General features: G+C 45.8%; 1 protein-coding gene across 4 annotated transcripts in view; it reads right to left on the reverse strand.

The window, feature by feature from the left end:
* Positions 1–7467: 7467 nt before the first annotated feature.
* LOC130283878 (CD63 antigen-like) overlaps positions 7468–24047 on the reverse strand; it is a 55728-nt gene continuing 39148 nt past the window's right edge. The window contains exons 1-7 of one of the 4 annotated variants that reach the window (XM_056533521.1): positions 20694–20830; positions 13701–13889; positions 12920–12994; positions 12485–12580; positions 10178–10327; positions 7717–7800; positions 7468–7644 (exon numbers count right to left, since the gene is read on the reverse strand). In XM_056533521.1, coding sequence (XP_056389496.1) covers positions 7579–7644; positions 7717–7800; positions 10178–10327; positions 12485–12580; positions 12920–12994; positions 13701–13889; positions 20694–20711 — 678 coding nt within the window. In that variant the 5' untranslated portion in view covers positions 20712–20830 and the 3' untranslated portion in view covers positions 7468–7578. The other 3 variants (XM_056533522.1, XM_056533520.1, XM_056533523.1) reach the window with 3 other exon arrangements.

Raw genomic sequence — 24047 nt, forward strand, 5'->3', positions numbered from 1 at the left:
ACACAAAATAAGTTCAGCATTGACATTTATAGTTTAGAGCAGTGTTTCCCAAATGTGGTCCTCAAGTCATGTTTTCAGGATTGCCTTAGTCTTTCACAGGATATATAACTGGTGATGCCTGATTCACTGACCAGAATGATATCACCTGTGAAAGACTAAGGCTGGGTTCCCATTACGTTTTCCTCATACTGGAGCGCATACGGCAGGGGAGAGCTAAAACCTTGCGCTCCCTTATGCCTTTCTATGCTCTCCTGTATGTAATTCATTTCAATGAGCCCGACTGCAGTGATATGTTCGGTCGGCTCATTTTTGTCCCGTATGCGCTTTTACAACCGGACCTAAAACCGTGGTCGACCACGGTTTTAGGTGCAGGGGAAAAGTGCATACGGGGCAAAAATGAGCCGACCGAACATATCACTGCAGTCGGGCTCATTGAAATGAATTACATACAGGAGAGCATAGAAAGGCATAAGGGAGCGCAAGTTTTTAGCTCTCCCCTGCCGTGTGCGCTCTCGTATGGGGGAAAACGTAATGGGAACTCAGCCTAATCCAGAAAACATGACCTGTTGGGGGGTGCTTGAGGACCGCGCTTGGGGAAACACTGGTTTAGAGCCTCGGGCTGAATACAGAGAATATAAAATTGCTGAAAATTTACTTGCTGTCCAAAGGCAGCTCATGGGTTAACTCGGGGGTGGACATATCGCCTGTGCAGCCGGTTGAGCTACACAGGGGCCCAGCGTTTGAGGGGGCCCGTCACTGCGCCGCCGCTCACTGGTCTAAGGTGGCTGCAGTGCTTAATAGCGCAGTGGGCACTTTAGACAGTGAGTCTGCAGCCGCCTGACCCGGGTCTGATGAGGAACGTCGCTCAAGTGATGTCCCTATGTCCCTACCAGCGGAGGAGGACAACAGTGACATCACTAGTCAGGCCGCCGCCGGATAGGAGAAGCGCTGCGCAGGCCAGGTAAGTGTGTCTGACTGTGGGTTGGAGGGGGGCTATGCTACCTAATGTGGGTTGGGGAGTGGGGGGGGGGGGCTATGCTACCTAACGACCCAGGACAGAAGAGTTGGAAGCTGGCAATAAAAGAATAATACATCACCACAGACACCTGACAGGTCACCTATATGATACAATATAAAACCACCAGGATGCACAATGTAGGCGGCATTATCAAGCTTATTGGGCGAGTTTTTTGTGCTGCCTTTTGGCAATTAAACGTTCTCCTTCCATGGGATATGCAAAGCAATATGAAGAGGTGCGGGCTCTAGATGCTTCTTGTAACATCTCATGCCAAGGGCTGATCGCTCTGAGGACAAGATATCTAATCGATAGTAGAGATGAGCGAAGTTAGTGATTCCATTCGTCACGAACTTCTCGGCTCGGCGGTTGCTGACTTTATCCTGCATAAATTAGTTCAGCTTTCTGGTGGCTGGAGACTCTCCTAGGACTGTACCCACCTTTTCCAGCCACTGAAGCACCTGAAAGCTGAACTAATTTATGCAGGATAAAGTTTTCAAACTCCGAGCCGCGAGGTTCGTGACGAATCCCTGTAGATGTTGTAGATGTCCATGTAGCTGCTTTACAGATTTTATCCAGAGCCCCTCACTGTGGATCCGGTTGAGTGGACTCTGACTATGAAGATTGGAGTTCTATAATGGAGCAGTGACCAATGATGTCTTGGACCCCTCTAGCCAGGGTAGCTTTGCTTGCTTTATACTTATGGGCTGAAGAGAACTAAAAAAAAGAAATGAATAATCAATGATTCTGACTGTGTGAACGAGGCCGATCATTCCAGATAAATGGTCAAAGCTCTTTTGACATAAAGAAGAATTTTAATCAGGTGGATCTCTAATGACCAATCTTGATTTAAAGGAGATCTCTAGTTTTTTTTTCCCCCCCTTTATACCCAGTCTGCTGGGGGGGGGGGGGGGGGGGGAGGGGGGGGGAAATAACATTACCTTACTGCTGTCCCGCCTCTGCCGGTGATAGGCTGCACTGCCGCTTAGGGAATCCCCGGCAGGATATCGCTGCAGCTATGGCAAATAGCTGAGCCGCAGTGTTACCTGTCAGGCACCAAAATGAGGACCAGAGGACAGGGCTGCAATATCTGCAGCACATGGGGGCAGCTGCGGAAGGTAAGTTAAAGGGGTACTCCACTGCCCCAGCATTCAGAACATTTATTTCCGAACACTGGGTGTGGGCTGGGGAGTCGTGACATCACAGCCATGCCCCCTCAAAGCAAGTCTATGGGAGGGGGCATATGCCCCCTCCCATAGACTTGCATTGAGGGGGCATGGTGTGATGGCACATGGGGACGTGGCTTGATGTCACGGATCCACATCCAGCTTTGCTAACAAAATGTTTTGACCGCTGGGGCAGTGGAGTACCCCTTTAATGTTACTTTTATCCTGGCAGCCTGGGCATAAGGGATAAAATTATCACTAGCCGACATGATAGCCACTAGGAAGAATGTTTTCAGAATGCAACAGCCACTTGAGCAGTAGAAACCATCCAGGAAGGTGCGGAAATGCCACAGGGACCTGGGAAACCCCTGGTATACAGCCCGTGCCAAATCCAGCCGCAGGTACCTGGAAAGTTCTAGGGTTTAGAGGCTGCACCTTATACTAACGCTGTCTGGGTTAAAGAAGAAAAATATGTTTCCTGTTGATTTCTTATACCATCTCATAGGTGATCTGCCAGGTGTCTGTGGTAAATCTATTATTGATTCCTGCTCTTCTGTCCAGAGTCAGGAGATCTACTTAACCCACGAGCGACCTGCCGGAGGGCGATCAACTGCAGACAGATCCAGACATAAAGGGCAATGTGTTACCACTAAAACATTATATAGGCCTAATACCAGGGCCACAAAGCAGCTCTGCCTCTAATGGTTCTCCAATGTTTTCATATTGCAACAGTCGCCTAATATCAAAGTTTGATTTGATTTAACCCCTTAAGGACCGGGCATTTTTCGGTTTTTGCTCTTTCGTTTTTTTTCCTCGTCACCTTTAAAAAAATCATAACTCTTTAAATTTTGCACCTAAAAATCTGTATTATGGCTTATTTTTTGCGCCACCATTTCTACTTTGTAATGATATCAGTCATTTTACCCAAAAATTTACGACGAAATGGGAAAAAAAAAATCATTGTGCGACAAAATTGAAAAAATACAGCCATTTTGTAAATTTGTGGGGGCTTCCGTTTCTATGTAGTACATTTTTCGGTAAAACTGACACCTTATCTTTATTCTCTAGGTCCATACGGTTAAATTGATCACCTACTTATATAGGTTTGATTTTGTCGGACTTCAGAAAAAAAAATCATAACTACATGCAGGAAAATTTATACGTTTAAAATTGTCATCTTCTGTCCCCTATAACTTTATTTTTCCGTGTTCAGGGCGCTATGAGGGTTGCATTTTTTGCGCCGTGATCTGAAGTTTTTGTCGGTACCATTTTGCATTGATCGGACTTTTTGATCGCTTTTTATTAATCTTTTCAGGATATAAAAAGTGACCAAAAATACGCTAACTTTGGAATTTTTTTGCGCGCACGCCATTGACCGTGCGGTTTAATTAGCGTTTTTTTTTTAATTCGGACATTTCCACACGTGGCGATACCACATATGTTTATTTTTGTTTTTATTTACACATTTTTTTTTTATTATTGGAAATGCCGGGCGATTCAAACTTTTATTAGGGGGAAGCGATAATTCAAAAGGTTAATGATTTTTTTTACACTTTTCTTTTGCAATATTATAGCTCCCATAGGGAGCTATAACATTGCAATAACTGATCTTTAACACTGTTCAATGCATCGTCATAGGGATGCAATGATCAGTGTTTTCGGTGATTGATTGCTCAAGCCTGGATCTCAGACGTGAAGCATTCAATCGGCGATCGGACAGCGCAGGAGAAGGTAAGAAGACCTCCTCCTGAGCTACAGCGACGATCCCGAACAGCTCCATGAGCTAACCAGCACTTTTTACTTTCACTTTTAGCCACATGGCTCAGCTTTGAGCGTGCGGCTAAAGGGTTAATAGCGCGTGGCTATTTGTGGCGGGTCCCGGCTTCACTATGACGCCGGGCCCGCCGTGATATGATGCGGGGTCACCGTGGGACCCCACGTTATATCACGGGAGCGGGACCAAGGACGTACTCATACGTCCTTGGTCCTTAAGGAGTTAAAGGGGTACTCTGCCCCTAGACATCTTATCGCCTATCCAAAAGGATAGGGGATAAGTTGTCTAATCGTGGGGAGCCGCGGGATCTCTGCTGCGGCACCCCAGACATCCAGTGCACGGAGCAAACTTCGCTCTGGGCCGGATGACTGCCAATGCGGGGCGAAGGCTCACGCCCCCTCAATGCAATGCAAGTCTATGGGAGGGGGCATGATGGCCTCCCATAGACTTGCATTGAGGGGGCGTGGCTGTGATGTCATGAGGCTTCAGCTCTGCACCTGACCCTCTAAACAAACGCCAGGTGCAGCAGGGAGATCGCAGGGGTCCCCAGCAGCGGGGGATAAGATGTCTAGATGTGGAGTTGTTTTTTTTTATTAACAGCTAGTCTGCAACAGTTTAGGTTACAATAAAAATCACTGCTATTTAGATTGTGTAGCTCTACCCTAAAGGATTTAAAATCAGACTGGATATGTTTTAAAACAGGGGTCCTCAAACTATGGCCCGCGGCCCGCCAAGGACATTTATCCGGCCCGCCGCTGCCTGGGACATTCCTGTGTCCCGAAAGATGTTTTCTGGACACAGGGATGCGCTCTCGGCGGCCCCGCGTTTACTTTAAAAACACAGCGGCCACCAGGAAGGACGTCCCGTGCGTGCGCCCATAGCGACGGAGTAGCGATGAGGATGTGCGCTGGACAGCTTGGTAAGTGTTACCAGCGGCACGTCAGCTTCAGTGCTCCGACCACCGCTCGTAGCATTGGAGTGGGGCAGTACACAGGCATATACTGTATGGCTGGAGGCTGTATGTCTGTGGGGGAACATACTGCACCTAATTAGTGATGTCGCAAACATAAAATTTTTGGTTCGCGAGCGGCGAACTTCCGCATATGTTTGCGAACCGGGTGAACCGCCATTGACTTCAATGGGTAGGCAAATTTCAAAACCCACAGGGACTCTGGCCACAATAGTGATTTAAAAGTTGTTTCAAGGGGACTAACACCTGGACTGTGGCGTGCCGGAGGGGGATCCAGGGCAAAACTTCCATGGAAAATTACATAGTTGATGCAGAGTCTGGTTTTAATTCATAAAGGGCATAAATCACCTATTATTCCTAAATGGTTTGGAATAACGTGCTTTAGCCCCCTTTAGACAGCACATAAAGCCCCCTTTAGGCATCACAGAATCCCCCATGTTAGGTAGCACATAGTTAGAGCCCCGGCCCTTTAGGCAGCACTGGTTTTATTTCACAGCCAAAAAAAAAAGGTATTTTTTTTATTTCAACAACTGTCACACCAAATGTGATTTGCACTAGTGTGATAATGTTAAAAAAAAAAAAAAAAAAAAAAATTGCCAGCGGAGTTCCCCTTTTAAGCAGAAGTCCCCAACCAGGGGGCCTCCAGCAGTTGCAAGACACACGGACTGAACTTATAGCCCTTTTAATACTGTAGTTAGTTTCTTGAAGGAACTTACGTTTTACACTGGAGTACCCCTTTTAACCAGGGTGCCTCCAGCTGTTGCAAGACGCATGGACTGATATTTTAGCCCTAAAAAAGGCCTTTTTTGGTTGCTGTCCTTAAAGCAGATGTTACATTAGTGCTTTAGGAGTAAACTGGACCCTGAATACACCACCTAGCAGCAACCTAGCTATCGCTTTCCCTATTACAGCAGGAGCAGCTTCTCTGACCCTCCACTTTCTAAGCCTGCAGCATGCCGAATGAAGGTAAAATGGCGTCCGTGCAGGAGGGTCTGGAAGGGAGGGACTGCTGCTGATTGACGCACAGGGTCAAAGTTTGAAGAACTGTGCTGTGTACTTAAAGGGGTAGTCCACTATTAAGATAAGTGCATAGGAATTTGTTCATTTTTTCTTCATCTCTAGTCCGACCCTCCAATGGTCTGAGAGACATTGAACTGGCGAACTCACCCTCCTCCCCGTTTAAAAAGTTTGAGGACCCCTGTTTTAACCCTTTAAAGGACCAAGCCCATTTTAACCTTAAGGACCAGGCTTTTTTAATTTTTGCGTTTTCGTTTTTCCCTCCTCGCTTTCTAAAATCCATAATTTATATTTCCATTTACAGACCCATATAAAGGCTTGTTTTTTGTGTGACCAATTGTACTTTGTAATGAAACCTCATTTTACCATAAAATGTACAGCAAACCAAAAAGAAATAAAAATTTTAGGGAGGAAATTTTAATGAAAACTACAATTTTGCACATTTTGGAGGGTTTTGTTTTCATGCTGTACACTTTACGGTAAAAATAACAAGTGTTCTTTATTCTGTGGGACAATTCGATTAAAATGATACCCATGGCTAGATATTTTTAAGCAGTACAAAAATATAAAAGTAATTAAAACTTTATGTACAAAATCAGTAATCTAAAAGCGCCCTATTTTGACCACCAATAACTTTTTCATTTTTCCGTATATAGGGCGGTACGAGGGCTCAACTGGTGCCAGAAAGTTAAACAGATTTGTCAATCACTTCTATTAAATAAAAATCTTAATCCTTCCTGTACTTATTAGCTGCTGAATACTACAGTGGAAATTATTTTCCGTTTGAAACACAGAACTGTCTGCTGACATCTCTGTCCATAGTAGGAGAAAATCCCCATAGCAAACATATGCTGTACTGGACAGTTCCTAAAATGAACAGAGATGTCAGCAGAGAGCACTGTGCTCGTGATGTCAGCAGACAGCTCTGCGTTTCAAAAGAAAATAATTTCTTCTGTAGTATTCAGCAGCTAATAAGTACAGGAAGGATTAAGAAGAAAAAAAATAAATAAATAAAAAGATAGGGGATAAGATGTATGATCAAAGGGGTCCCGCTGCTGGCATTCTGTGCTGGGTGCTACCTCCAAGACAGGGACATAACATCACGCCGCCTCCATTCATGTTTATGGGAGGGGGTGTGATGTCACATCCCCGTCTGAGGCAGCGCCCACACAGAATGCGGGGGGGCTGCACCAAGATCCCGGGGGTCCCCAGTGAAAGGACCCCCTGCGATCATACATCTTATCCTCTATCTTTTGAATAGAGGATAGGATGTATAAAGCCGGAATACCCCTTTAAAATTTTGGTCCGTGAGATACGATGAATATGTGAAATTGCACGGAAATAAATTTGGCTCTATGGTTCTACTATGAAAAAATGTGAAAAAAATACAAAAAAATAAATTAAGTCCTAAGGGGAGGGGGGGATATATTTATAATAGTCACTGTATATACACATTTATTGCGGTTATGAACACAAATATTTACCTCAATAATAAGAACAGGAGCCAATTGTGATAAGTGGTTTATTAACCAAGAATTGGAGATATGAGACCCCCGCAGGGTACAGGGGGGACCCTCGACCTCCACACGAAATATTTACAGGACACAAGTGATATTAATGGTTTCCTTCTCTCTGGTCAAATAGACACATAGTTCTGCTGCAAGATCTTCACGAGTAAACAGGAGAACAGAATCCCGAGTATCTGGAGAGAAAAAAGGCGACACGAAAATCAGTATAATGTGGGGGCAGTGATCACATACAGCGGCCATGTTACCTGTGTGAACCCCAGACCGATCCCCACCGCGCCAATGACTTCAAAGTGTTCAGAGATCCACGTCCTCATCCTCAGCACGCAGCCCTGCGCAATAGACATTAGCGGGAAATTATTGATCGTACGTCATGCGGCCATCTCCCACCTCTTTCGGAGAAACTGTTAAGAATGCTGGAGCTCGTGATGTAATAGCCCCGCCCCCTTGTGATGTCACACCCCGCCCCTCAATGCAAGTCTACGGCCGTCATGCCCCCTCCCATAGACGTGCATTGAGGGGGCGCAGCATGATGTCATGAGTTGCCGGGCTATGAGGTCACAAGCTCCCAGCACGGGCTCCAGAGTTCGCAACAGTTTGTTCCAAACGCTGAGCACCCCTTTAAGCGGTACATCTTATACTAAAGGTTGGACAAACCAACACTGGCGGGTTCAGCCAACTAAGGCTGGAATCACACTACACAATCTCCATAGGGCGGCCACACATTACTGGTCCCCATAGAGGAGGAATTTCATTGTGTGCACTGAACAGCAGAATCCCATTGAAAGCAGTGGGGCTTTGCCTCATCACGATTTCTGGCTCAAGATGTATATCGGCTTTCTGACTTTCCACCAACACATGTCCTAGACAGAAGGGTTGGCCATGCAGGATTTTTGCCACCTGACCCTTTTGTTTAGGGAAACATAAATTGGTGCTGTCTAGCTGCAGCTTACCCCTCCACAAAGACAACACATGAATGGTTGGATGTGCTGAAAGTTCATGTATAAAGTAAATTAGTTCTGCAGCTTTTATAATAGACTTACAATAAAAAGGGGTTGTCCAAGGAAAGAAAATTTGTGTATGCTGTCAAAATATAAAGCCACTTACTAATGTTATTAGCCATAGTGCACGTCTCTTTATAGGTCTCAGGTCTGCTCTCTACCGTGTAGCTTTGACTTCATGTCACACTCTCTGAAAATAGTCTGCTACCGTCCCTTCCATCCTGACTGCTCAGGACAAGACCATTGATGTGAAGAGGGGTAGCTCATATTCCCAAGCATTAAATTTTAAGGCAACAGGAAGTCCTTTTCAGATAACTCAGCAGTGAGCATTTCCTAAGACAGACAAGAGGGGAGGAGAGCTCTGTTTTTTTGGGGAAGCCAGACAGCTCAGCTGATATGTAGAGACCCGTGCTCTATGGCTAACAACATTAGTAAGTTGCTGTATTATACGTTTTGACACCATTGAACAGGTTTCTTTGGCTGGTCAACCTCTAAGAAATCCTGAAAATGGTGATTGCCAGCAAGCTGAAGCTAACCCCTCCCCGCCTCCCCCTTACTGACCTAACACCTTCCACATCTGATGTCTTGTTACTGTGTATCAGTACAAGTAAGAGGTAATCTAGAGTCTAAACCAATTCGCTTACAGACATAGGCAGCAGAAGAAACAAACGGAACTTGTTCCAAGCGCCAGATCCCTTGAGGCAGTCAGTCTAAGGCTGGGTTCACATTACGTTTTGTCCCATACGGGAGCGCATACGGCAGGAGGGAGCTAAAACCTCGCGCTCCCGTATGTGACCGTATGCGCTCCCGTATGTCATTCACTTCAATGAGCCGACCGGAGTGAAACGTTCGGTCGGCTCATTTTTGCGCCGTATGCGCTTTTACAACCTGACCTAAAACCGTGGTCAACCACGGTTTTAGGTCCGGTTGTAAAAGCGCATACGGCGCAAAAATGAGCCGACCGGACCGAACGTTTCACTCCGGTCGGCTCATTGAAGTGAATGACATACGGGAGCGCATACGGTCACATACGGGAGCGCGAGGTTTTAGCTCCCTCCTGCCGTATGCGCTCCCGTATGGGACAAAACGTAGTGTGAACCCAGCCTAACAGAGTAGACCAATTTCAATAAAAGATAACATTTATTCCAAGCATAAATCAACGCGTTTCAGACCCGAAACGGGCCCTTCATCAGGACAGAATGCTGAAGGGCCCGTTTCGGGTCTGAAACGCGTTGATTTATGCTTGGAATAAATGTTATCTTTTATTGAAATTGGTCTACTCTGTTAGACTGACTACCTCAAGGGATCTGGCGCTTGGAACAAGTTCCGTTTTTTGTTTCTTCTGCTGCCTATACCATTACCGGACCAGACGCTGCCTGGGATCGGGGGAATCAAGCTGCAGGATCCCATTCTATGATATATGCGATACCAGATGTTGTGCTCTGAGCTCAACACCACAGGGTAAGTGTTATTACCAGCATCTCCCTACCTGTGCCTAACGTACTTCACCAGGGGCGCTATTGTGTTCCTTTTTTTATCTTTTAATCAGCTTACAGAGGATTGTCTAAACTGGATACAATTCTAATAAACCCTCATCTTTTAGCATTTTTAGCATCTGGATGGAAGTGGCTGATAAGACTGTGCCCATACTGGTGACCGTGTCAGCCGTGCTGGTTCCCACATGTGCCCATCACAGTGGTCTCCGTACCTCCTGGTAGAGTTTCTCGCTGTTCTCCAGGGCGTCCTCCCCACATTTCCTCTGGACGATCCTGCAGCAGCTGTCGGGGACAGAGTTCTGCACAATCCCGGAGGAGATGTTAAACCAGTCTGTAAAATTCTTTGCTCCACAGCACTGGAACTACAAGGAAAGAAAAGTGGTGGAGACCTGTCAATCAGCATGGGGGGGGGGGGGGGGGGGGGGGGGGGGGGGGGGGAAATTGAGTACAATATGCACAAGGGTGGTATTACATGTTTTAAGAATTGGTTCCCTACTTTGTGTGCGGTTAAAATCCTCACAGGAAATTATTTCTACTGTAATAATTAAATATACCAATTGTTAAGCAAGGTAGGTGTAGTTTGCTGGGAGTTGTAGTTTTTCAACACGTGGAGGCCCACAGTTTGGAAACCACTGGCCTAAGCAGTGATCGGGGTATACTGAGAGTTGTCTCACTAACAATCACTGCAGAGCCCTCCCAAAACACTGTGTCCTCTGACTATAACCCTGTCACACACTGTAACCCCTAAATATAACCCCGCCAAACAATGTGAACTCTGAATATAACTGCCACACACTGTACCCCCTGAATATACTACCACACAATGTGCCCTCTGAATATAACCCCGCCAAACACAGTGTACACCCAGATACAATACTGCCACAATCTGCACTCTCGGGTAACAATACTGGCACCCCCAGAAATTCCTTATATTATGCACCCTGAGATGATGGGAGTACTCTTCATGGTAATACTCCCGACATGTGAATCCTATGGCAGTGTCCAGCCCGTCTGGCTCTATTATTTCTTCCCAGCATCCTGTTTCCATTACTGCACAATAATAAATAGTGCCGCCCTCTCTTCTGGTGCAGACTGTGGGAATATTTAGTGCCCCCGGAGATGAAACCAGATGCGGTGGCTTCTATGGCTTTGATATGGAGGGTAATGGGTCTGTAATTGCCGTGTATCGGATGAAACCACTTCAAGGTCCTGGCAGGAACACGATGGCTTCAATTCATCTGGCAGAACTTTCTCTACTGGGAACTTGGCTGCAGAGGGACAACCAAAACTAATCATCAATTACCAGAATCTGCCGGGAAACCAGAGGCCGAGACCAGAGAGAGCAACAGGAGACAGGGGGTCCAAGACCAAATGACCCCTCCTGTATGGTGACCACTGGACCAGCGCCGGAGACAGGGTGTCCAGGGCCAGATGACCCCTCCTGTATGGTGACCACTGAACCAGCGCCGGAGACAGGGTGTCCAGGGCCAGATGACCCCTCCTGTATGGTGACCACTGGACAAGGGACACAAAGCTGGAGCAATAGGAGGCAGGGTATCCAGGACCAGATGACCCCTCCTGTATGGTGACCACTGAACCAGCGCCGGAGACAGGGTGTCCAGAACCAGATGACCCCTCCTGTATGGTGACCACTGGACAAGGGACACAAAGCTGGAGCAATAGGAGGCAGGGTATCCAGGACCAGATGACCCCTTCTTCCCCAATTTGCCCACATCTGAGGCTACTATCTGCTCTGGAGACCAGTTAGAAACATTGGTGGAGGATTACGCGATGATGCACTATTGTAGAGGTCCCTCAAGTTACAATATTAATTGATTCCAGGACGACCATTGTATGTTGAGACCATTACTCTATGGAAACCTGGTAATTGGTTCTGAAGTCACCAAAATGTTATCAAAAAAGAAGAAAAAAAAAAAAAGTGAGGATTAAAGAAAAATAAGTAGATAACTAATAAAGAAAATCCTTATATACAAAAATAAAGATCTGCTGGGAGCTGTAATCACTGTCTATGTAGAGGACAGGAGCTTCTTCAGGGGCCTGTACAGTACACAATGTCCTAAAAAAGTAATGGAGCCGCCCTCACCTGGTGTCCAAAGGAGCAGCTGACTATGGTACAGAACATTTAATACCTCCCTGTACAGTAGGGGTTGCTACCAGACACCAGTCAGTGCATACACTTCAGTAATATAGGGGTTATACCAGTGAACTGATTGATCAGATCTTCCGGCCATTGACACGATTCACAGATCTGGACTGTCCGTACATTTTATCGAGTCTGGTGTCAAGTTACAATGGTCCAGAAAAGACCATTGTATGTTGAAACTATTGTAAGTTGAGGGATCACTGTACCAGGAACGTGAGGGACACTCAATGTCTCTGAAGGCGTCTGTGGTGATCGATCTGGCACTGATGTAGATTTTTCTGTTTCAGTGATGGAAATGCAGATTGAGATGTGATGGGCCTTATACCTGTGTGGTTGTGGGGTTGGGCTGACGTACCTCCTGCTGCACCCAGTCCACCCCCCGGGTGATTGGCTGCTCGGTCCCATACTTGTTCAGCATCTTCAGAAATCTGCTCAGCACTATAAGGTGAAGCTGTAAGAACAGAGACATTTACCAAACCAGAATCTTATAATTAAGTCTCCCAATATCTGCCGTGTTATCCAGGATTAGTAAAACAAAGCTGTTATATTCCAAAAACAGCGCCACATCTGTCATCAGGTTATGTGTGGTATTGCAGCTCAATCCCATTGGAGTGAATGGAGAAAAGTTCCAATACCACACACAGCCTGAGGAGGGTGTTGTATTCAGGGGATGAAAGCAGCCATGTTTTTATAATCCCGGATCACTCCTGAATGTCAGGGCCCCCATGAGCAGGACAACAGTGGAGGTTCTGAGGTCTCACACAACCCGCCACATAGTCCATATACCCACCTTTTCTCTGTTGTAGTACGCCGACATCCCGACTATGATCTCTATGACGAAAACTAGGAACATAATCACTGTGAACTGAGAGGACAGAAGTCACATGACAGACAAAGCAGGATATAACTCAGGATCAGTAATGTATATACACAGTGACCCCACCAGCAGAATAGTGAGTGCAGCTCTGGGGTATAATACAGGATATAACTCAGGATCAGTACAGGATAAGTAATGTAATGTATGTACACAGTGACCTCACCAGCAGAATAGTGAGTACAGCTCTGGAGTATAATACAGGATATAACTCAGGATCAGTACAGGATAAGTAATGTAATGTATGTACACAGTGATCTCACCAGCAGAATAGTGAGTACAGATCTGGGGTATAATACAGGATATAACTCAGGATCAGTACAGGATAAGTAATGTAATGTATGTACACAGTGACCTCACCAGCAGAATAGTGAGTACAGCTCTGGAGTATAATACAGGATATAACTCAGGATCAGTACAGGATAAGTAATGTAATGTATGTATACAGTGGGGGAGATTTATCAAAATCTATGTAGAGGAAGAGCGGTGCAGTTGCCCATAGCAACTAATCAGATCGCTTCTTTCATTTTTAAAGAGGCCTGTGAAAAATGAAAGAAGCGATCTGATTGGTTGCTCTGGGCAACTGCACCACTCTTCCGCTACACAGGTTTTGATAAGTCTCCTACAGTGACCTCACCAGCAGAATAGTGAGTACAGGATCAATATACCATCAGGCAGCAGAGGTAGGAGAACATACACTTTTTATCAGGATGTTGCTTTCCTTGATGGCAGCGACCGCTCCAAAACCAGACAGGAAGAAGATGACCATTCCCACAATAGTTAACACCATGGGGGTCCCGGATGTGGTCTCGGTGACAACAACGGAGATATCCGACAACTTCATCTGCACAGAGGCGCCAAGACAGATTAGTGCAACACCGGTCACCTAATGGAAGAGACGAGCATTAGATCCTGGGTCAGCCCAACCAATAAAAGGAGCGACTGCGGGACAGGCCCCAAGACTGGGCTACATAAATATGCAAGTCATTGAGAGTACATCAGCGTTATAGAACTACGCAATATTTATAGTACTGACCCTTCTTTATAAGACGTCTGCAGTTTCCCCTGACATGCTGGACATCATCTTCTGGGCCCAGTCCTGACTGGGACTGGTGACAACCCATCCTTACCTCCTCACTGGGAGAAGGGTGTTACAATTTATGGGGTTTTGTTTGCCCACAGGCTCTCAATAGGATTGAGCTCGGGGGAGTTTCCACACTTCTCATTCAGGTAGAGTCGCCACCTTTCTTGCAAAAAACATACCGGCCATGCTAATCTGCATAATTAATTATATATGCGTGACATCACAGGTTACACATATGTAAAGGAAACTTTGTCCTATTCTGACCCCTATAACTTTTTTATTTCTCCTTATACAGGGCTGTATGAGGGTCATTTTTTGTGCCCCCATCTGTAGTTATAAACAAGACCATTATTACTACAGTAACCCCCCCGACATATGATCAAATTGACATACGATGCTTTTATATGTCGGGGCCATCGCATTAACTGCTATCCGACAGCGCAAAATGCTTAAGCTGCTGTCGGATAGCAGTGTAATGTGCCCCAGCAGGTTCGCTTACCTATTCCCGCTGCTCCGGGTCCACTTCGCGATCCTCCAGTGTCTTGTGCATCTTCTCCAGGGTCCAGGCCTCGCTTTCCGGCGTCGTTATTACGTCCCTATGCACGCCGCGCCGGTGCAGCAGCGTAATAACGTCACCAGAAAGCGAGGCCCGGACCCTGCAGAAGATGCGGAAGAAGCCGGAGGATCGCGAAGAAGACACCGGAGCAGCGGGAGCGGTAAGGACCTGGTCCGGAGCGGCGGGGACAGGCGAGTATAACTTCCTATACTTTACATTGCACGGATCCCTCAACATACGATGGATTCGACAAACGATGGGTCGCTTGGAACGAATTACCATCGTATGTTGAGGGACCACTATTATTTTTATTAAATTCGTGAGTTGCAATTCGTTACTAACTACAACTCTCAGCATGCCCTGATACAGCATGTTGGACTATATAGTAGTAGTCAGTGTTTCCCAGACAGAGGTGCCTCCAGCTGTTGCAAAACTACAACTCCCAGCATGTTTGACTATATAGTCTAGATCAGCGTTTCCCATCCAGGGGTGCCTCCAGTGGTTGCAAAACTACAATTATCAGCATGCCCGGACAGCCGTTGGCTGTCCAGGCATGCTGGGATTTGTAGTTTTGCAACAGCTGGAGGCTCTCTAGTTGGGAAACACTGGTATAGGTTATGGCACAACATTTAGGGAGTTTGAGGATTGGTTGGATAAATGCCGGCAAGGTGGCCAAAATACCAACTGTGCCGGTAAAATACCAGGCAGGTGGCAACTGTATATCGAGGGGGATGGGGCTCATCCACAATTTTGGCCAAGAACACCGCCATTAAAGGGGTAGTCCAGTGGGGAAAAACTTATCCCCTATCCTAAGGATAGGGGATAAGTTTGAGATCGCGGGGGGTCCGACCGCTGGGGCCCCCTGCAATCTCTCTGTACGGGGCCCCGGCTCTCCGCCGAGATAGCGGGTGTCGACCCCCGCACGAGGCGGCGGCCGACACGCCCCCTCAATACATCTCTATGGCAGAGCCGGAGATTGCCGAAGGCAGCGCTTCGGCTCTGCCATAGAGTTGTATTGAGGGGGCATGTCGGCCGCCGCCTCGTGCGGAGGTCGACACGCCCCCTTCCCGCGGGCTGTCGGGGCTCCGTACAGGAGATCGCAGGGGGCCCCAGCGGTCAGACCCCCTGCGATCTGCAACTTATCCCCTATCCTTAGGATAGGGGATAAGTTGCTCACCACTGAATCACCACTGGATATCTCCTTTAAGAATGATATTCAACATGGCCGTCACAACCCCTCCCATAGACTTGCATTGAGGGGGCATGGCCATGAAGTCACGAGCCTCCACCCCGCATCGCTAGTCATCTGGCACGGAGCAAAGTTTGCTCTGTGCACCGGAAGTCTCGGGGTGCCGCAGCTAAGATCGCAGGGGTCCCCAGCCACAGGACCCCTGCAATCAGACATCTTATCCCCTATCCAAAAAGGAGGTCTATAAAGTACCCCTTTAAAAAGCTAAATACTTAAAAAAACCTCTTTTTTTTTTTTTCAATCAACTGGTGCCAGAAAGTTAAAACAGATTTAAATATTACTTCTAGTAAAAAATCTTTACCCTTCCATTACTTTATAGCAGCTGTATGCTACAGAGGAAATTCTTTTCTTTTTGAATTTCTTTTTTGTCCTGTCAGCAGAGAGCACTGTTGACACCTCTGTCCATGTCAGAAACCGTCCAAAGCAGCATAGGTTTGCTATGGGGATTTTCTCCTGCTCTGGACAGTTCCCGATACGGGCATCAGGTGTCAGCAGAGAGCACTGTGGACAAGACAAAAAAGAAATTCAAAAAGAAAAAGAATTTCCTATTTAGTATACAGCTGCTAAAAAGTACTGGAAGAGTAAAGATTTTTTTTTATAGAAGTAAATTTACAAATCTGTTTAACTTTCTGGCACCAGTTGATTTAAAAAAAATAAATATAAATAAGTTTTCCACTGGAGTACCCCTTTAAGCCTTTACATAAATTTTATATATTTGTCAAGAAAAGTGTAAAAACTTAAGGACATGCTTCTAAATTGTACTTCAGTAACCATAGAAACATCTGACCAAAAGATCTAAAAATCACTGAAGCCGCAAACTGTGTGAAAACCAAAATTTGTGTCACGATTGAACATAAAATCCTGACATAACGCAGCACGACAGCACCCTCAGAGCAGCGCTCATGATCCCCAAAGGTCAGGATACGACCTCCAGCCCCAAACCAATGCATCGCAGCAGTGCAGTAAAGTAAATGCCCTCACCCAGAAAAACAGGATGACGCAGAGCAATCCGGCCTTGATGCACGTGAGCTTCTCCTCAGACTTCATCTTCATCTCCACAAACACTGATCCCAGGGCGGACGACGCCTGGTCCTATGAGCTGACACTCAGCTGATCACTCACTGGAAGGTGGAGATTCACTCAGCAGATCTGCTGGAGCACCATGTGTCCTTATTAACCACAGTGATCAGGTGAAAGTTAACCCCTCACATTCCGGGGAGGTTCAAACGCCCAGGAAAGGTATGACGTTCTTTCTTCATTGGTTATCGCAGTTCTTGACGATACAATCCCATTGCGTTACTGCTCCCCCCTGGTGAAAAGGGGATTCCGACATGTTAGGGTTTGTTCACACGAGCGGATTTTTTATTTTCCGCTGCTTATTCTATCATTGACTCAACAGCGAAAAATAAGCTGCAGAAAATAAGCAGCTGAAAATCCGCACCAAAATTCTCTCGTGTAAACGTACCCTTTAGGCTAGGTTCACACAACGGAATTTCCTCCTGCAATTCCGCTTTGAAATTGCAGGCAAAAATTCTGCTTACTAAAATGTATAGTCTAGGGAATACGTTTCCGTTCACAAATTCACACTTTGGAATTTGTGAAGCGGAATTTGTGAACGGAAAATCCGCTTTAAAATTTCCGCCTGAAGAATGGTGTTGCTCATTCTTCAGGCGGAAATACTCGCGGAACACATTGCAGCCTACTGGAGACTGCAGTGTCCGTGCGGTCCTAGCCCCGACTGATTCAGTCGGCGCTGGCCGCACTCGAAATCCCCGAGCGGAAATTTTCTGCCCGGAGATTCCGCAGAATGAACCTAGCCTTAGGGTAGGTTCACAGGGGCGGATTTTTTTGCGGATTTTCCACTGCGTATTTGAAAGTGAGCGGGCTCTTCTCGGCTGTCCGCAGCAGATTTTCCGCGGTGGAATTTATGCTGTGGAAAATCAGCGCAAGTCCCATTGAAGTCAGTAGGGACTGCAGCGGATTTTCCGCAGTGTAAATTCCGCTGCATAAAATCTGCTGCACAAATACACAGAGGAAAACCCGCAAAAAAATCCGCCCTTGTGAACCTACCCTTAGGCTATGTCCACACGGCAGAATTTCTGCGGGGAATCCTGCATGAAAATTCTGTTGTGTGCAGTAAATCTATTGCCCATTCACTTCAGTGGAATTCCTGCAGTGGTAATTCTGCACCAGAAATTCTGCTGTGTGAATGGAAGTGTATTGGCTAAAAAATTCATGCAGAATTCTATGCAGAAATTCTGGTGTGTGAACATAGCCTTAAAGGGACCAGCGGACCCCATTAACTTCAGTGGCTGAACAGAGTCACCCCTAGTGCACTTTTGAAATACCTTATATATCACTAGATATAGGTCCGCTACTCCCATTAACAGTATATGTCAGCATCCGATTTTCAACAGGATGCCGGCGGAAACGAGTAACCAGGGCAGGGACGCAGTGTGATCGTACCCTTTAAAGGGGTACTCCAGTGAAAACCCATTTTCTTTTAAATCATCTGGTGGCAGAAAGTTAAACATATTTGTAAATTACTTCTATTAAAAAATCTTAATCCTTCCTGTACTTATTAGCTGCTGAATACTACAGAGGAAATTCTTTTCTTTTTGGAATGCTCTCTGATGACATCACGATCACAGTGCTCTTCCGACGTTATTATAATAATAAGAACACTTTATTTATTGTTGTCGTAAGTGGGATTTGAACCCAAGTCCCCAGCACTGCAAGGCAGCAGTGTTAACCACTGAGCCACCATGCTGCCCTTAGCATGCATCTGCTCTGCATGGTTGCTAAAATGGACAGAGATGTCAGCAGAGAGCACTGTGTTCGTGATTTCATCAGTGTTCCAAAAAGAAAGGAATTTCCTCTGTAGCATTCAGCAGCTAATAAGTACTGGAAGGATTAAGATTTTTTAATAGAAGTAATTTACAAATATGTTTAACTTTCTGCCACCAGTTGATTTAAAAGAAAAAAGCTTTTCACCGGAGTACCCCTTTAAACTGCTCCAAAACTGAGAAACAAGCAATAAATAAACCCTTAGGGCAGTGTTTTTCAAACAGTGTGTCTCCAGCTGTTGCAAAACTGCAACTCCCAGCATGCCCGGACAGCCAACGGCTGTCCGGGCATGCTGGGAGTTGTAGTTCTGCAACAGCTGGAGATACACTGTTTGGAAAACACTGCCTTTGGGCATGTTCACATGGCAAAATGTCCCTTCATTTTTTTCCCCCAAGATGCAGTTATTGTGTCATTTTATCCAAAAATAGTGCGTATTAGTACAGGCCTTTTTTCTTTTTTTCCCCCTGTGTTTTTATATTTACAAGTCATGTGATTCTTTAAAGGGGTACTCCCATGGAAAGCTTTTTTCTTTTTAAATCAACTGGTGCCAGAAAGTTAAACAGATTTGTAAATTACTTCTATTAAAAAAACTTAGTCCTTCCAATACTTTTTATGGGCTGTATACTACAGAGGAAATGCTTTTCTTTTTTGATTTCTCTGATGTCACGAGCACAGTGCTCTCTGCTGACCTCTGCTGTCCATTTTTGGAACTGTCCAGAGCAGGAGAAAATCCCCATAGCAAACCTATGCTGCTCTGGACAGGTCCTAAAATGGACAGCAGAGGTCAGCAGAGAGCACTGTGGTCGTGACATCAGAGAAATCCAAAAAGAAAAGCATTTCCTCTGTAGTATACAGCCCCTAAAAAGTACTGAAAGGATTAAGATTTTTTAATAGAAATAATTTACAAATCTGTTTAACTTTCTGGCACCAGTTGATTTAAAAAAAAAAAAAAAAAAAAAAAAATAAGTTTTCCATGGGAGAGTAACCCTTTAATCATGTGACCGAAAGATTTCTATTTCTAGTTCAAACGCCAGAACAAAAGGGGAGATTTATCAAAACCCGTCCAGAGGAAAAGTTGCTGAGTTGCCCATAGCAACCAATCAGATCGCTGCTTTCATTTTTATAAATGGCCTCTGCAAAATGAAAGCAGCGATCTGATTGGTTGCTATGGGCAACTTTTCCTCTGGACAGGTTTTAATATGTGTATTTTACTACATATTTTGATCACTGGTTTTCCATTAGAAAATCTACGGCAAAATAAAGTAATCATACGCTTATGTTTCTAGATTTTAAACTCCCCATTAAATTAAATTCACAGAAATGTTTCCATAGTATACGGATGAATCCCGAACCTTATCCCCTTATTTGTACTGTTAAAGGGGTACTCCAGGAAAAAAAATTCAAATCAACTGATGCCAGACTATTATACAGATTTGTATATTACATTTATTTATAAATCTTACCACTTCCAGTACTTATCAGCTGCTGTATGCTCCACAGGAAGTTGTGTAGTCCTTACCAGTCTAACCACAGTGCTCTCTGCTGCCACCTCTGTCCATGTCAGGAACTGTCCAAAGGAGGAACAAATCCCCATAGCAAACCTCTCCTGCTCCGGACAGTTTTTGCCACAGACAGAGGTGTTATTAGAGAGCACTATGGTCAGGCTGGAAAGAACTACATGCTGGGAGTTGTAGTTTTGCATATGTTTGTGGCGTCTTCATTTGCTGCAGTCCACGTGTTAATGGTTGTGTTAGTCGCTGACAAGTTGCGGAGCGGTCCTGTAGCTGGATACGTACGGCGCTGGCATACTTCCTAATTAATTCCAGACCCCTATGTAACATAAGCTGCGGCTCCTCCATACGCGCCGCGCTCTGGCGTGACCCTTTATTGTCGGTACATAACGTTCTCTCTGCTCTATATCTTCTGGATCCAGTTAAAAAGAACACAAACCCACATTATCCACATCACTCATTCAATGCTTCACAGAAAGGGTGGACAGGTGGACGGCGCAGTGAATATTCAGCACGTGGCGCACATGCTACAGGCTCCAGAAGACGGGAGGATTACACAACCATCAATGGTGTGGTGGCCCAGTATGGGAGATGTTGCCCCATACCCTTGTTGTCCTGTCAGGCAGCCTCCTTCAGTGTCCCCAGGGCCCCTTGCACCTATTCCCCCCCCCCCCCCCCCCCTGTACAGATGTTCTGCAGTGTATTGTATTATAAAGTCTGTTGTATCTTTAAGAGTTATACCATGTGATACGTCATGTGATTGTTACCCAGGAGGTACCAGTGATCAGGTGATCCCCGGGGTGACCTATGGCCTCCCTGCTAGTCTCCCCCATATAAGCCCTGGGTGGAGCTTCTCTCTCTCCAGCTGAGGTCCAGTGCAGTCTTGTCTAGTGTGTGTGTCCAGAGTGTTGGAGACCTCAAAGTCCAGTCCTGCAGCCGCCATCAAGTCAAGTAAGATAAAGTCACAGCTTTATGAGTCAAGTCAGTCCCTGTCATCTGTCAAGTCAGCGTGGTCTGCATTCAATTGTCCAGTCCTACTACAAGTCCCAGCAAGCCCTTAAGGTCTCTGAGTCACTGGTCACCTCCTTGGCCCTGGCTGAACTGTATAGACTTTGCCACCTGTCTACCCACAGTAAAGCTACCGCTGTCCGTAACTTGGCGTCGGAGTCTTTATTGCCCCCGTGCCTAGCCCAGTATCCAGCGGTATACCTTCAGGTGGTTTTAGGCTAAACCACGCCCTGGCATCACGAATACAAGGGGTTAATGCCATCTGCCCCTAGGGTAACAACATTTGCCCTCATCACACCCCGCTACTACAATGGCATCCATACTTTATATCTTTTTACATTTTAAAACTCATTTCCATGAGTTTTAAAATGCATAATGAAAAAAAAAATTATAATTTTCCTTACATGTTTTCCCTAGGCTTCGTTTTTTTTTTTGTGCACAATTTGACTATTTTCACCAAAAGTTTGCACCACTTTTCTACGTGAACAAAGCCAGATTTGTTGCAAAATAAAGCAAATGTCACATTGATGCCATGTTTACTCATATGAGCGTGTCTGTTTCTTTCTCTGAAATTTCTTAAATTTGGCGCACTTAGGCTAAATTTTCACTTTTGGGTCAAAACGCCTGTAAACTGTCCCTGCTGTCAGCAGGGATGAGCTGTGCCCATAGCTATGTGCCAGCTCAGCAAGGAAAGAGTTAATCTGCGCTGCTAAGTGATTGTCTGGCTGCTGTATACAGTATATGCAGACATCTATATATGGCTGGATATACTGTATACCTCACAAAGAGTTAACCAGCACTGCTCAGCAGCATGAGTTAACTCTTTTCTTGCTCGCCTGGCACATAACGCTCAGCCCAGCAAGGGCTATAGTAAAGCAGCACTCTATTCAGATTACTGTCAATTATTGCTGGGCAGGATTCAAGCCCACAAAGAGCAGGGATTCCATTTAGTATAGTGACAGGAGTCCCCGCTCCTGTATAGTATGCACCGCTGTATATAATATGGCCGACGGAGATGAGTAATGATGCTATGCATCACTACTTACCTCCTAAGGCTAAGTCCACCGGTGCAGAGATTCCTCACATTTGACTTTACGGTGGGCGCTGGAACTGCTTGAAAAAGCGCCATTTCGTAGGCCACAATGCATTTCCTTGGGGACTCCACAGAAATAACAGACTTGACTATTCTTTCTTCGGACGCCGGAATCTGAATTTCTGCTGTGTGAACAGAGCTACAGGATTCTGGTGAAATCAATGGGATTCTGCGACACATGTCCATTCGGAATATTCAATGCGGACATTCAGCACAATTTTTGCCCGTGTGAACATAGCCTTATATGGGCACTGTCAGATACAAAAACTTTTGATATGTTGTAAAATAGGAATGACCAATAGGCTTTGTAATTGCTTTCATTAGAAAATGTTCAGTATTTTATACTAAAAAATCCAGTCAAACAACTGACCCCCTCCCCCCCCCCCCCCCCTGTGCAGGGCTCCCAGGAAAAATCCTGCGGACAAGCTGGTGGGAGTTGTAGTTTTGCTAATTCTAGGGGAGATGTGAGCAGACAGCATACTGAGGGAGGGGGCGGAGACCTGCACAGTGAGGCCACGCCCCCTTCCTTTGAGAGGAATTCAGACTAGTGAGCTAAATTAAAAGTGTAATAAAAAACATAAATAAAGGTGCTAGATACATAAAAATGAGATGTACAGGGTCAGGATTAGGTACTGAGTGATATATAGAAAAAAAAGTTTTTTTGTTGGATCTGACGGGTACACTTTAAACTCTCTGGTCCAAACTCTACATCTGACCGACGGAGTGGTACCCTGAAGGCAGTGAAAACTACTACATGGTACATAATTGGTTGTTTCCACACAAATCCCCCCCAAAAATGCCAGAAAAAATGCCTAAATGCAGGAAAAGGCTGTGGCAGTTTATCTGGCATGGGAACCTTAGCAAAACTAACCAAAGAATAATGTGGTCAGGCCGTGGTCAGGCGCGTCTGTAAAGCTATGAACACGGGCGACTTTTGCTTGCGCCCTCGTTTTTCTCCTTCATGATGCAGTTTTTGTGGCGTTTTTCATTTGATGTTTTATTTTCTGCTTTTTTTCTCATTACACATGAACTAAGTCATTAAGGGTAGGGTCACACGGAACAGGTCCGCAGGGTATTTTACACTGCGGATCTGCCGATGACCTGACTGTACATTGTGCCTCCAGCTGTTTTCCCCACATGTGCTGCTCACAGCGGTAATGCCCCGTTCCGAGCAGCCACACAGGCCTGAGAGTTGCCGTGCTTACTTACTTGCAGTGTACTCACAGACATGGCGGAGCAGCCACAATGTCTGAGAACACTGCGCATGCGCTCGGAGCAGCACATGCCACGCCCCCTCCCATAGACATGAATGGAGGGGGCGTGGCCTGACATCCCGAAGACGGCCACCTGAACCCAGCATTCTGAACATGTTAACAACACTGGGGGCCGGGTACGCCTTTAAAGGGTCACACCTTGGCTTTGAGCACTGGCCTCAGCAGTCGTCAGGAAGCGGCCATTCCGACCCCACAGGAAGCCGCGGCCGACACGCCCCCTCTATGTATCTCTATGGTATACATGGAGGGGGGGTGTCAGCTGCTGCTCCGTGTGGGGGTCGGTATGCCCCTTCCCTTCCCTGGGGCGTTCACACCCCCATATTTTGGATCCATATTACTTCAGTTGTTATACATTATAAAGATGGTTTATATTTACATTTCTGTATTTTTTATATATGAATGGTGTTTTTATTACACATGCT

The sequence above is a fragment of the Hyla sarda genome, chromosome 8 (assembly GCF_029499605.1).
Source record: "Hyla sarda isolate aHylSar1 chromosome 8, aHylSar1.hap1, whole genome shotgun sequence".
Lineage (NCBI taxonomy): Eukaryota > Metazoa > Chordata > Amphibia > Anura > Hylidae > Hyla > Hyla sarda.